The 14998-nt window shown below is 41.3% G+C and overlaps 2 protein-coding genes across 6 annotated transcripts in view; both read right to left on the bottom strand.

The window, feature by feature from the left end:
- Window positions 1-666, bottom strand: part of ahdc1 (AT hook, DNA binding motif, containing 1) — a 19552-nt gene extending 18886 nt beyond the window's left edge. For both annotated transcript variants that reach the window (XM_077008953.1, XM_077008951.1), the window contains exon 1: window positions 145-666. The gene's annotated coding sequence lies outside the window, so the exon portion shown is untranslated. The remainder of the gene's footprint in view (window positions 1-144) is intronic.
- Window positions 667-2622: 1956 nt separating this feature from the next.
- yrk (Yes-related kinase) lies at window positions 2623-14908 on the bottom strand. 4 transcript variants are annotated; one of them, XM_077008957.1, is made up of 14 exons: window positions 14415-14908; window positions 9739-9775; window positions 9092-9386; window positions 8861-8957; window positions 8659-8757; window positions 8419-8522; window positions 7681-7830; window positions 6559-6723; window positions 6154-6309; window positions 5284-5463; window positions 5113-5189; window positions 4831-4984; window positions 4488-4619; window positions 2623-3908 (listed from the first exon to the last, which is right to left on the bottom strand). In XM_077008957.1, the coding sequence occupies exons 3-14, from the start codon at window positions 9333-9335 to the stop codon at window positions 3700-3702; spliced, it is 1767 nt and encodes a 588-aa protein (XP_076865072.1). In that variant the 5' UTR covers window positions 9336-9386; window positions 9739-9775; window positions 14415-14908; the 3' UTR covers window positions 2623-3699. The 4 variants fall into 4 exon arrangements, with proteins under 4 accessions (XP_076865072.1, XP_076865070.1, XP_076865069.1 ...); XM_077008955.1 differs by lacking the exon at window positions 6154-6309 and having other exon boundaries at window positions 14397-14906; XM_077008954.1 differs by lacking the exon at window positions 6154-6309 and having other exon boundaries at window positions 14415-14906.
- Window positions 14909-14998: the final 90 nt, after the last annotated feature.

Here is a 14998-nt window from a genome sequence, read left to right as displayed (position 1 = left end):
GTGACCTATCCAAAGCTCTATGAATGGCAGCGACGAGGTTAATAAAATTCCTTCAGTAGAAAACACAAACCCTCGTGAAATGCGGCGCAGCTCAGGGCAAGAGTATGCAAATATCAGCTGTGAAGCCAGACGCCGCGCACTCACCGGGAGGCGCCGAGCTCGCGCTAGACTTCACGTTCCGTGCTGCAGCAGCGGTGGCGCTGAGGTCCTCACGCGCGCATCAAGGCTGCCTCAGCTGGATCACGTAACAACTGGTAACGATGCCACCCCCGACATGCACCAATTTTAAAATCATAGGTGTCCGCGTGGAAAACACACTCCACAACCTTATCGATTTCGGGCATCTTGGTCCTCTGTCGTTTTGCGACGCCAAACCAAGCTGCTCAATATCAGCATCTGGCAACGCTAAAAAATACTCTAAGCCGAGAAAAACGCTTAAAACATGCACCAGGAACAGGAGAAAAACCGCGCGTTTTCGTCACTGCGTCGGATAAACGCTCAGTTTTTTAGAAATCGTACACCGCAGCTTCACAATGATGCGCCCCGGGGATGGAGAGAGCGAGCGAGCTAGAAATGAGCGCGTTTCTGCGCCGTTTTTCGCCCCTCTGCAAACCGACTCCAAGGTATCTAGCCAGCGCGAACTGCAGACGTGCCTCACAGGAGCATCCGGGCTTCCGTAGATTCTTGGTTCTAGATTTTTTTTTCTGCTGAGGGAATCTGGGTACTGAAGTTTTCATTCTCTGCTGTTTGCGTGCGTCTCTAACTTATGCAACTACACACACACACACACACACACACACACACACACACACACACACACACAGACATGAACGTATATAATATGAGAAATAGAGGATACCGGTTCGATAGGCTCTATTCATAATAATCTTATACTCGAACTCAATGTTCACTCTCTAGAGGTAAAGCTATAAGAGAAAACGCAGACCTAATGTACTGTGTTAGTTTGATGCACTAATTTGATAATTTGGAATATAATTAGGCCTACCTCAGAATGAGCGCCTGTTTCTCAGGATTTAGTATATATTAAAACATTGAAGATTAAAAAACAGAAACAGAGACGTCTAGAATTTTAACCCTGACTTTTATGCCATCTTGTGGATTGTTTTAGTAAAACGTCCAAATGCTTTTTTAATTAGGTAGATCCATGCTTGCCTACAGAGCTGCGTATGAATTCATGACTACAAAATAATTTATTTCTATTAAATATATTTATTAATATACTAAAATGTACTATAGTAAATATATAGTATAGTATATATATATATATATATACCAATATATATATATATATATATATATATATGTGTGTGTGTGTGTGTGTGTGTGTGTGTGTGTGTGTGTGTGTGTGTGTGTGTGTGTAGAGGACATGTCATCATATTATAAGATGAATTAGGCTTAACAAATCAAATGTTATTAAATCCATAAAATCTATTTTTTATTCAAATCTATGATATCAATTCTGACTAATAGTTCACTGGTCAAGTGTTTTATATGAAATCATTTTATTTATATGTATAGCACCTCTAGAAATAATTGTTTAGATCCAATTAAATCTGAACAAAACATGTGGGAAAATGTGTTTCCTGTGCTCAATATCCAAACACATAATGTAGTGTTATTGCGATCATCTCTGGGGGAATATCTCATCACTGCTTACTTGGAATGTGAAAACTAAACTGTGGCCTTCCTCTGCACATACTGTGCAACTGTCAACCACTCACCTACTGTCTTCATGTATGTCTATTGTCTGGTCTATCTGCTCAACTCCAGTAGGGAGTAACCCACCAGTGTTTCATTATACTGCACCACCCTGTACTGGTATAACAATAAAGTTCATTTGACATTGAAATGACAGCCATAGTTCTGTAGTATAGTTCCATTTTTATTATGTTTTCTGACACGTTCGTTGATGCTGTGGGAAACATGGTATTTGTGGTCATTTGGCCAGGCAGAAGTCTAAGAGCCTTCAAATGTGTTCCTCAGATGATTCTACAAGCTTCTCACAATGTTTCAGTCAGAGCACAGGTAAGGCCATTGCAAAGATGTTTTTCTTTGGTCTCTGAGAGTTTCACCTGGATTTGAAGGAATGTTTTGGATCTTACAAGACTCAAGACTCAGTTTTAAGATTTTTGCCAGAGGTAGCCAGATAAAATAGTCATAGTTGAGATCAGGCCATTGACCATCAGATCCAAATATAATACAAAGTTCTAGTGATGTTACATTGATTCCACATGCTCACATTCATGGCTGAATGGAAGAAGCTTATTTGGCAAGTCTACTTAGTTGGCATGGAGCTGGAATATTATCACAATTTAAGAGACTTTGTGACCCTAACATACAACCAGCCTCTACACTTTGATAGTTTAGATTTTTTGCCTTTGAAATCTTTCTCATTGAAAGTATTGTATTGAACACAATACATACGTAATTTCTACATGGGTTAATCATGTTTAGTTGACCTCAACTATTGATAGACATTTGTCTGTCTAGCTAAACATTTTACCCCAATTCCCTAGTACAATGAAAATTCATGGACAACTAGATTCATCTGAAGAAAATGGCAATAGATGTCAAACTTAGTCAATAATTGTGATTCACAACTTTGCAGAAAAATATTTATTGATGATTTTTTACCTTTACAATTAACAGTATTTCTTTCATATTTTTCCAGTCACATTGCTTGCATATTTTGTGCATAATATAAAAAAAATGTTTTGAATATAAACCATTTTCCATGATTTTTTTTCTCCACATCTTTACAAAGACCGGCAACATTCCAGAGAGCACTGCCATTAACAACTGCACGTTTATGAGTGTGTGAAAAGGAACTGGGGACATGAGACTCAGTAAGGCATGGTGAACACACTCCTCTAACAGCAGAATACACTAAACCCAGCCAGTTCTCATGATCATTTTTTTCAGGTCCATGGAAAATCCCAAAAATCTCTGAACCTCTGATGCTAAATGAAAGCTTCAGTTGATATGCAGTTATTTTTTAACTGACGATATATGGTGAAATTCAAAATACAGTGTAAAAAAGGTAGATACATTATTTCCCTTCAGAAACAAATGCTAGTTTATCTCTGCTGTAATTAATCCGGTTAATCATGACACCTGAACTGAAGCTTTAAAGTCACACAGTTCTTCCAGTGCTGGACTAGGGTCTAACCCCACCCCAGCACCTAAAGCAGGTTTAGATCAAAATGTTAAGCTTAAGCAAAAAAAAATACCAGAACCAACAATCCACAGAAATGAACAGACTTGACAGAAGTGCTGTGGATAAAAAGTAAATCTCTGGGTTTACACAGCCCTATCAAAAGGTTTGTATGAGTCTTCATTAATGCTATTGCTTACATGAATGCTATGCTTCAGATAAGACTGTAAAGTCTGTGTGCCCAGTATTTGTGAACACTACAGTGTGTGACATCAATGTGAGAAAAACACAAGGTCAACACTAGCAAAACATGTGTTACTTAAGATGGAGCCGTTTCCTGTTTTCTAACTACCCAAGATACTCTACAATGGCCGCGCGCGTGTGCAGCAGTTTGAAGGTGATGACTACAAGTTGCAAGTCATCCCACATACATTCATATGGAGACTTAGTTTGAGGGTTTCACGTGGAAATGACTTTTATGGTCCTACTGCAGGATCAGTGGAATCAATTTACAGGTGCTTGAATCACAGGTCCTCCCCTGGCTGGTACTGTGGTTCGGTGGCAGTGAAGTAGTCCTCCAGGAAGCCCTGCAGGTATTCGAAAGTGTGCCTCTCATCTGCATCCTTTCTCCAGCACTGCAGCATGAGTTCATGCAGAGAGGCCGGGCAACCTTGCGGGCAGGGCATACGATAGCCACGCTCCACCTGCTCGAGGACCTCCCTGTTATTCATCCCTACACGCACGCACGCACGCACGCACACACACACACACACACACCATCGGTATTGTGCACGTGGTAAAAAAATGATACACCTTCCATATTACTTTTCATCTACCACTGAAAATTAAGTTCTTGTCTCTCAACTTTTAAAATATGCAATCTTTTACTTTTTCCAAGAGTTCTCTCACAAATCAGACATAGCAGACCTCAGCAGCATATGTCTTTTATTTCTTTTGTGTTCATCTTAGAATATAAATCCAAAGTGTCGATTCAAGAGTGGGAAACCTGTCAAATATACTCACAGAAAAATGTTCAAGGTAAGAACTATTTAATCAACTTGTCTCTGTAGGGTAGAACCTTTTTAATGAGGCTCTACAGGAATCCATTACATTAATATTAATATATTTTTAATAACGTAATTTGCAGTTAGAACTGTTGGCGTAATCAATGACAAGGGAGTAAAATTTATTGTAAGCTGATGCTTAAAAATACAATATAAGGAGAAGTTCAGACACAATTACAAAAAACAAAACAAAAAAACACTTTTATATAGGTGAATATGCCTGGGTAAAAAAAACCCTGTGAATATACCTGGGTAAGGAACTCTGCCTTTAGTGATGAGTTCGGTTAGCAGGATGCCAAATGACCACACATCTGATTTGATGGTAAATTTTCCATAGAGAGCTGCCTCCGGGGCTGTCCACTTTATAGGAAACTTTGCGCCTATAATACACCAAAATGAAATAAAACATAAGGAGTACAATGAGATATAGCAACAAAAATAGGCATCAAACTCATATGAAATGAAATCGTGAAGAAAGGAAGTCTAACAGAGTAGAGGAAAAAACAATGGAGAGAAAACAATAGGGAAAGCAGACTTAGTGCTTGGTGGAGTCAGGGGAGCAGAGTTCAGCTGAGCTGAGATCTGGGTGACCTTGTCTAGCGGTGTATTCATTGTCTTCAATGAGTCTGGCCAGCCCAAAGTCTGCAATCTTACAGACTAAGTTATCCCCCACCAGGATGTTGGCTGCCCTCAGATCTCTGTGGATGTAATTCATCCGCTCTATATACGCCATGCCAGCTGCAATCTGGTGAAAAAGACAATCCTCAGGAGTCCTCATCGAGAATACATCCACAATATAATAACTGTAATAATGGGAGACATGCCGTCAAGCATTATGGATTGACAGGTTATGAGAAGCAGCGTCAGTCTTACCTGTGCAGCCATGTCCACCAGCTGAGGCAGCTTCAGACTTCTGCCTTCTCCGTCTTTAAGGAAGTCCAACAAGCTTCCTGAAGTACAACCAGTAGACACCGACAAGGTGAGCCTCCATGTTGGTCCAATACAAGCGTTTTCTTTACACTTTACATTTGTTCACATGCGCACCTTGACTCATGAACTCCGTGATGATGTAGATGGGCTCCTCGGACACGACAGCGTAGAGCTGCACGAGCTTGTCGTGACGGAGGCGTTTCATGATCTGGGCCTCATCGAGGAAAGCTTCTGGAGACATGGTGCCTGGTTTCAGGGTCTTCACTGCTACTTTGGTGGTACCATTCCACATGCCTGCACAAGGACAGAGGCACCGTGAGTCGGTGAGGCAAACGTGGTGGAGTGGAGTGGAGGAGGTGAGTTAAGAGGTGTGGTGAAGGAATGGATGAGGGGTAGAGAGGGAAGAGCAGGGGAAAGGGCAGAGAACATCTGGGAGAGGTGTCACACACTGAGGTAAGAAGTTGTTGGGGCAAAATGGGGAGATTAATGCACTAAAACAAGAAGCAGGTAACATGAACCTTAGACTGGGGATGTGGGCCTGTTTTTTTGGCAAATAAACCAACGGGTTCAAAAACAGATTCATGAGACAGTGCTTGTCACTAGGTATCACATAAAATAAACATAAAATGAATATTTATTATGTTTAGTAATGACAAAACACATGAATATTCAACAAACATAAGAAAAAGAGCTTGCTTAGCAGGGCTAGCCACAAGCTCAACATTTCCTGTTTTTACAAACCTGGACAGTTTATACTTCAATAAGGAAGCAGGGTGCATGTGCAGTGAAACTCCTCCCTTATTTCTTTAAGGTCCACCCTTATTGGCTATCTGCTCACATATATGCTAAAGACAGAAAGAGACTGTTTAAGCACACTAAGCTGCAGCAAGTGGCAGAGCGTCTGCCAGAAACAGGCAGCAGCGTCGAAGGCAGCGCGGACAGACACCGGCTCCACACACTGACACTAGTGGGTAACTGTCTCACCCATCCAGACGTCGCCAAAGCAACCCTGACCCAACTTCCTCTTGAGCTGCAGTGTGTCTCGGGAGATCTCCCAGGCGTCCCGCCCCAAACCAAGGGTCTGGGGGGTGGAATTGGGACATGCCTTGGTCAAGTAGTAACATAAACCATCATGATTACCTGAGAGGGAGAGGGGAGATGGAGATGGAAGAGGAGTGAAATGGAGGTAGCATGCAACGATATGGGCCTCAGAAGAAGAGAACAGCAGGTGCACAAGCTCATTGTGATCCTCTCTATTCGTCAGTTTCGCTGTTTGAGCATACAGATTATTGTTTATCTCTTTGGAGATTTCTTCAGTTATGGACGCCAAAGTGTTGTGCTGCTTATTCTCTTCCCCTGCAGCATGGCCCGGTCCAGTGTGGTTCCTACCCATCCACACTTCACCAAATTGCCCGTTGCCCAGTTTCTTAATGAGCTGCAATGACTCCCGCGGTATCTCCCAAACATCCTTAGTCTTCACCGATAGGTCAGCTAATTTAGGCATACCCCGCCTACAGCTGCCAATCAAACGGCAGCAGAGCCCTGCCGCACGATCTGAGTCAGAGAAGAAACAGGTGGAGAAACAGACACACACCACAGACACCACACACACACACACCACAGACACCACACAAACACACACACACACATACACACCATAGAAAGAGAGAGCAAGAGAGGCAGAGAAACACACAATTGCGGGGGGGGGGGGGGGGGGGGGGTTGGGGCAAAAATGATTCAAGCAAGTTACACTCAGCAGACATTATGTATCACAGGAATATATAGATGTTGGCAAACACATTCAGGCATGCACACACACACGAATACACACACACCCACAAAGAATTAATCTTTGTACTTTCAGTAGGGGGCAATAGAGATCCACTATAAATTGTGGCTTCACACTTCTGCTGTAATGGCTGTCTCACACTGTAGCTGTGGGTGGTGTATCATATGTATGTACCTGCACATGTGCAGACATTGGTGTGCAGCAGTCGATGCTAAAATCAAAATGCACAGTAATAATGCCATAATACTCAAAAAGGTGATTAAATGAGACAGAAAAATAAGTAGGGAGAAACAGAGTGCCATTGAACCCCAGCAGAGTAAAGAGCCTCCGGTGGAGAAAAAGGAAGAGAAGAAGAACACGGGAGAAAGAGAAACTGAACTCTGCAACTGTGGGGTCATCACCGTCACCAGACAGTCACAACAGGTCAACAAGTGCTCATGCACAGTAAGTCATTCATTCTCTTACATATTTAATAAAAATTACTCTTAAAACATGATTATCTGATTTTTAGAACTATATTGTTTAAGCAGTAGTTTAGTTTACAGTTTAACTAGATGCTCTGTGTGAAAATCAGGAGTTACTACAGTCAGCTCATGAATGGACTCCTGTAGCCACCTTGGTAAAGACAGTAGTGCAGATGCTAGGATCTCTAATCAGAGTTATCAGTATGTGTGTGTTTGGGCTTCGGCTTGACCATACGAGCGTGAGCTGGGCAGGCTGACCTGAGTAATGATCCACCAGCTGCTGGACGGTTTCAAACTGACTTCTCGTGGTGATGTAATATCCACCATTATCGAGCTTTCTGATCTTATAATGCTTGACATGGTCGCCCTTAACATCATCCCAGTCTCGGATTGAAAGGGAGTATGCTCCTGAAGGAGAAAGCGCATGCAAGAAAGAAACAGGAAAGAGATTTTGTTACACTTTGAACAACAGTTGTGAGTATTGCTAGAAATCGGAGTAAAACCCATGACTGGAGAAATACATTTACACTATAAATTACACTTTAGTTGTCTCACCCTCTCTTATTAATAAAGACATTTACACTACCTTTAGTTGTCTCACTCTCCTTTATTAATAAAGACATTTACACTACCTTTAGTTGTCTCACTCTCCTTTATTAATAGACATTTACACCTCCTTTAGTTGTCTCACTCTCCTTTATCAATAAAGACATTTATATTACCTTTAGTTGTCTCACTCTCCTTTATTAATAGACATTTACACTACCTTTAGTTGTCTCACTCTCCTTTATTAATAAAGACATTTACACTACCTTTAGTTGTCTCACTCTCCTTTATTAATAAAGACATTTACACTACCTTTAGTTGTCTCACTCTCCTTTATTAATAAAGACATTTATACTACCTTTAGTTGTCTCACTCTCTCGTATTAATAAAGACATTTACACTACCTTTAGTTGTCTCACTCTCTCTTATTAATAAAGACATTTACACTACCTTTAGTTGTCTCACTCTCTCTTATTAAGAAAGTCCCTCTTGGGTTGTTCTGGGCTAGAAGCTGTCTCTCTGCATCCTTACGACCCATCTTCCCAAAATACCACCTACATGAAAACAAACACACATACCATTAACAGTTGAAAATGAGGTGGGCACAAATAAGACTATTGCAAGTGTGGTCTACAAACTATGTACCATTGTTTGTATAGTACACAAACTATGTGTGTGTGTGTTACTCACTCCTCAGCCTGTATGGAGTCAACTGGGGCCACATAGTTGCTGGGGATGTACCCAGACTTCCCCGTGTCCAAGGAGCGAGCCTCCCACCAGTCTCCTTCACTGTGAAAACCACGTCAATGTCAGGGCACTGCGGGGCGCCAGGTGAGGGTGTCGACCCACAGACCTGCCTAACATGTCTGCTGTGTTTCTGCTGTAAACTCACGTGTTATTGATGATATGGAATTTTTCTCCCTTCTGAAAGGACAGGTCATCCTCTGTCCGGGCATCGTAATCATATAGTGCTATGAAGAGTGTTACCCCTGTAGTCAAAGACACACAAATAATACACATTTGCAGGATAAATGTATTTATATTACAATATATTTATTAGTGTGAAAATTCTGAGTTTTGCCACCTCATCCACACACATCCAAACAAACACACACACACACACCTGTGACCACTGTAGACCGAGGCTGGTTGGGCACAGAGGGGAAAGTGGAGGGACCAAACCCCCCACAGCCAGAGGCTAGGTTGGGGAAGTCATTGAAGTTTGGAATGAGCCCCGCATTCTGGGTAGGATGTGCAATGTAACGGGGGTCCGTTACCGTGCCAACACTCCCCTGGTCACACGAGTCAGCATTTGTCACTGTGGATGGTTTGGAGGCCTTCCTCTGCTTACAGCAAGCACAGCCCATAATAATCTTGATAGTCACAGAGCACAATTCATCACCCTGGAAACAGAGCTTCTGCCAATGGGAAAAGAAAGAGGGCAGGACTAAGTTGTGTGTGAACATGGTGGTGATGGGTGTCGTGAGACAGGTTACAGCCCAGTAGCTTTGTACAAAATGGTGGAGCTGTCAAATGGAGTACTTTCCTGTATTGAGCTGCTGACAATGTTGCAACATATGAGTCAACACAGAGGAGGGAACCGGGTGTTTTAAAACTGACAGGGCAGCCCAAAAAAGGAGCTCATGAAAAATGACATTTACTGTGAAACAGATACACCGGTGATGCTACTGGGAGCATCTCACTTAGGAAACTTTTCACCATGTATTTGTCGTCGTTGATTATTTACAACCAAGTGAATGATCATCTTACCAGATCCTCAAATCATCGGTCCATTGGCGTCATCTCCCTGTAGGCAGTGCGAAAGAGAATTAGAAAAGGAGAGTGGTAGAGGTGCATGGTCTTTTGTGACTGTGTACTTTGTGATTTTCTGACTTGCTCTTTCTCTGCCTGAGAGGAAAGGGAAGTTTTCAAGCATGGCATTCCCCTTTCGCATGTGCATAGTTCTTTCATATGTTCACAGTTCTTTCTTGTGCTAGTTCAGGCTCCCTATCTGAGTGGCCATCAGCCTAGCAACAGGATGTCAGCACTGCCTGCGCTTCCTGTCCGATCCTTTAAAACCTCCCCCCCCCTTTCCTGCAGAAAAAGGACACAATTCATCAGTAAAAAAAAAAGCCTTCATCTCCTATACTGCAAATTCATGCGCAGACAAGCACATGTACAGGTATTTTACAAGACGGGAGGGAGACAGAGAGAAAGGGAAGTGACTACTTATGATGTTTAAATATATCGAACCAAGACAAGATGCACCATTACCACACTGTCTCTCTCACCACAGCAAAGTGTGAGAAACACAGTTTACACGTCGCATGCGAATTAGGACCAGAAGCTGTGAAAGTCATTATCACTCTACCTCTCTCACCAAATAAAATATATCTAAACACTCAGACTTTTTTCATGAATCATTTGTTATTTAACAATATTTATTTTTACACGTGTACGTACTTTTCTGATGATTATAAAACTTTAAAACAAGAATAAACATTGCCTGCCTCACCCTCTTGTTCACTCTCTTATTCACTCTCTTGTTCTCTCTGCTCTACTAAACATGGTACAGCTGCTACACTGTCTTCCGTTTGTAATTTTTTGTGTCTGTCCCTTGAGGCCCGGTGCTTTGGCTTTAAGGGCACAATTCAAGACACAACACACGGGTAAATGCAACCCCCAGTGTGTCATCTCACTCTGGTATGTGATACCTTACCAGAAACATGTGACCAACAAAAACAACAAACAAAACAAAAAAACATACATTAAAACAATGATGTGCACAATTACTTAAATAATCAAAAAATATTGTACAATTACAATAGTGACAAATACATAATACATTTTTATTCCCTATAATCTTTTCTGCATCACTTGAAAATAATTTTGCACTTTCATGGTCACAGTAGATGGTAATGGCCCAGGACTACATTTAAAATACACCTAGCCAAAAACAAAAGCAACAGAATTATGCAAACATGTCTTAAGTAATATGCTAGTTTATGGAAACCACAGTGGTGGTAGATGATTGGTCAAGAGCTGCTTTAAACATTTAAGAGGGAGGAGTCTAACATGTGGCCTTTCATATATGTGCCTACAGCTTTATTTCTTTTCCAAGGGGCTCCTGATTGAGACTGTGTGTCTAATCTGCAGATATTGTAAGAAGGAAATTCCTGAAAGAGAAGGAAATAGTTCTATTTATTCAGTCATCTAGTATTTGTGGTTTAGTCACTGTAGCTGAACATTGTTTTGAAGAAAGTAAAGCAATTTAAAAACAGATCCATCAGTATACTGGCTGTGACTAAATGATTTCAGTGTGCTGTTTAAAATTTTGATATATTTCATCTATACCACATAATAAAAAATCTTATCATTGTGGTCACTAATGAGAACCTTTCATAAAACAATGGCATAAAGGTATTTGAGGCTCCAACTTCAACTTTCTAGGCATTTTGGTAAATGTTCATTCAAATCTCAGCATGATGTAAAACATTAGCTGTATGATTTATAACCAAATGTTACAGTACTAGAAAATGAATGGATGGATTTGTGAAACAAAATGTAATATAAGGGTCTACTGTTCCATGAAAATTACATTCTGAATAAACATTAAATGTTGACGTGTGACTGGTCATGAGTTTGCAATGTTTGACAAAAAATATCTGGGATCTTTAGGGATTGTCCTATTGAAATGTGAATCAGTATGAAATTGCCAGGTATCAAAATTAAGGCTATGAGCAAGGTTGTGCTGTATACAACTACAGTGAAAGAAGGAACAACAATGATCTTTTAAAAGTTTTGCACGTTTTATACACCTTGAAAAAAGTGAACCTACATTTTTTTCACTTATATTTATACCCGCTTAGTACAAAAAGCTGCTCACAGCCTCTCCCATCCAAGCTTCAGAAGATAAGACTCCTCCCTGAGGAGCCAGGATACACACACACACACACACACACACACACACCAGTATGGGACTTAATTTGAGAGCACTATGTTTACATCATAGCCTACATTCTTGAATCCATGGCACCACGACTTCTTTCTTCAGCATCCTTACAACACTTCTTACTTTTTCCTGTGACAAAATACCGGACGTGTGTTTGTGATGTGACAAACACCAAAAAAAAAAGAAAAAAACAGCCAAAAGATAAATAATAAATAATGTCAGCTACATAACTGAAAATGTTTTCTAAGAAGAGCTGCTCTGTACTTCACTGCTCTCGTTACACATTATTCTTTCTGCACTTCTCCTGCCTGCCTAAATCATTTGCCTCTCTCCATCCATTTTCTTTCCCTCTCTGGGACAGGAAGTTCACTCCTCCTAACAGGAAGCCTGAGTAGTGAGTGGAGCTGGAGTGATAGGATACTGGGAAGTGAGCAGCCGTTTGTCTGTCTGCATACATAAACATACACATTAACTAATCTTGCATGGATGGATGAATCACAATCATAAAACGATATTGATGATACATTTATTCAGTAATTTTTCATCAATATTTCTAGTAACAAATAACAAAATAGTAAAATCAAATATTTCTAGCCTTAAACAAAATTCATTAGACAGTAAAGCAGTGCTGAAATATACACAAGTTGATGGTGAGAGACAGAGACAGAGTGAGATAGGGAAAGAGGGAGAGAGAGGGAGAGAGAGAGAGAGAAAGAAAGTGAGGAGAGAAAGATAAATGAGGAAAAGAGAGGGAGAGAGAGGGAGAACAATGGAAAAGTTTGTCTTGGGAATAGGAAGTCAGGTGTCACAAACACAGTCACTTCCTTTTTCCACATGATGTCAGTTTCCTCCTGGGAGACATTTCAGATTTATAGATGAGATTTTATTAACAGACTGCTGTTCAAGAAAAAAACACCAAAAATAACAAAATTCATCTTATTGCTGCATATTAATTGTTGTCCACTACATCCTATTCTTCTGTAATGTCGCCCGCAGGTCAAATGGAAAGTTAAGAATCTTACAGCACAAAAGATAAGTAAATGAACAACATGGCTGGGGTTGAACCAGAATGGAACGAAGCTGGGATTGAACAACAGGAATAGGGTTGATATTCTTCAACCCTAGCAACACCCACAAAACTACTCAGCCTGACATCTCTACCATCACCATTAATGAGATGTTAACATTCAAGTTGTATTATTGTCCAGTATAGAGTTAGTTTTAGTTTTGTACAGGTCAACTTTAGCATGTTTGGTTTTGGACAAATTCCTCATAACAGGGAAAAGAACAAGGACCGCGCCTACTTCCTACCACAGTGCCAGGGGGCCTTAGGCAGGAAGTGACCTCGTAAAGAACAGGAAGTGATGAACCCCACAGCCTAATCTGATTCCACTGACATTCCATTCTGGTTTTCAACAAAGGGCATCAGCTCTCTTCACTGTTTTACTGTTCTCATCTTACTACATTGACTGATTAAACTTTTCTTATGCAATAGCTTAAGTAACACTATAAAGGCCACATGTCACCATACCTAATAACCAGTGGCAGAGCTAGACTTTTTTCAAGGGGTGGCCAAAGGGTGAGCAAGGCTTTATCAGAGGGGTCCATCTACAAATGATGACTGAAAGCAAACAAATATTTTCTCTTAAAATGACCATTTCCAGTGGGGTGGCAAGGGCTCTGTTGGGGGTGGCAATTGCAACCCCTGCCACCCCTTTGGCTCTGCCACTGCCAATAACAACACAGGCAAGCTCCTCACCATCACCACACGCAGAGTAGACAGATCAACCTTCGGGGACTACAGTCTTCTGTGCCTCTGTGGCAGTTCAGAAGAAACTTATTCAGTGACAAAGTTCACTGACCACTAAACTGCAGAAGAAGCACTCCTCGCATTGATGGCACAGCACATTAATATGGAGCATACCAGTTTCAGGTCATTCTTTTTTCAACAAGCGCAGACTGGGCCTGTAAAATAAGCACCACTAAAGCAGGTTTCACAAATTGAAACTGATAGCAATGGTTACCCACAATAAACACCACAGGTTTCAAATGGTACTTTCACACACACTTGACAGACTGCTTCTGTCTGCTGTTTTATGTGACGGCATCCAACATCTGTACTCGCTGATTTAACTTCTAGTGGCAATAAAGTACATCATGTATTTGCCCAGTTTTAGAAATGTTTTAGAAATGTAAATTATACTCATTTAAAAGCTGTAACAATTTTCGTCACAAAGTAGCAAGACGTACTACGTGAAACTTATCACTATCCAGAAATAACGGTTTATGGAACAAACACGGTACAGTTCCGTTCCGTATGCCTAGTTCCTTTTTCGGTGCCGGATACCTCTGCGTCTGGGACGTTCCCGTGACAGTTTCTATAACGCCAACGCGCACCCGGAACAATTTGCGTTTACAAGCCATAATCAAACTTTAGTACAAGTACAGATTAATAGATAATAGACGTAGTACATACATGAAAGCTATATCTGACCTGAACGATTTTCAGACAGGTTGCAGGTATCGTAGAGAAGGTGTCGCTCCGTTGTTCACGGAGAGATGCGCCTACAAATAGGTGGCACGATTTCCAAATCCTGCTACTGATTAAAACACCAGCCTTGCACCGAGTCACGCAGACGACTGGAGATGCGCTCGCGCTGCGTCCGGAAGGGTTGAATTGTGCGCGCGCTCTTGTCCAGTCTTCTACGAGGGCGGCATCAATTTCCCTCATTACACCCCCACACCAAACCGCCCTCCATCGAGCCAGCGTAGAACGGAACTGTGTACAATGAAGCTCGCAAATTACTTTGTACAAGCCCGTTTAGAGACAAAAAGTCGAGTACTATTACGGGTCAGTACACCAGACTATTCAAGTCCATGCAGAACCACTTAAAATTGTCGTCAGAAAACTTGAGTAAAAATAACGGAAGCTACAATACCGGAAGGGAAACCTGCCATATACGGTATATTAAAGGATCTACCGTTTCTGGATCACCTTAAATTTTAGCGAGCTTGGTCATATTGGCTTGGTTTCACGTCCGTTATCGCTATTTATGCCCTCTAGTGGTCATAGACTGT

The sequence above is a fragment of the Brachyhypopomus gauderio genome, chromosome 6 (assembly GCF_052324685.1).
Source record: "Brachyhypopomus gauderio isolate BG-103 chromosome 6, BGAUD_0.2, whole genome shotgun sequence".
In the NCBI taxonomy this organism is placed as follows: Eukaryota; Metazoa; Chordata; class Actinopteri; order Gymnotiformes; family Hypopomidae; genus Brachyhypopomus; species Brachyhypopomus gauderio.
Note: the sequence above shows the minus strand (reverse complement) of the source record. Positions and strands in the feature narration are given on the sequence as shown.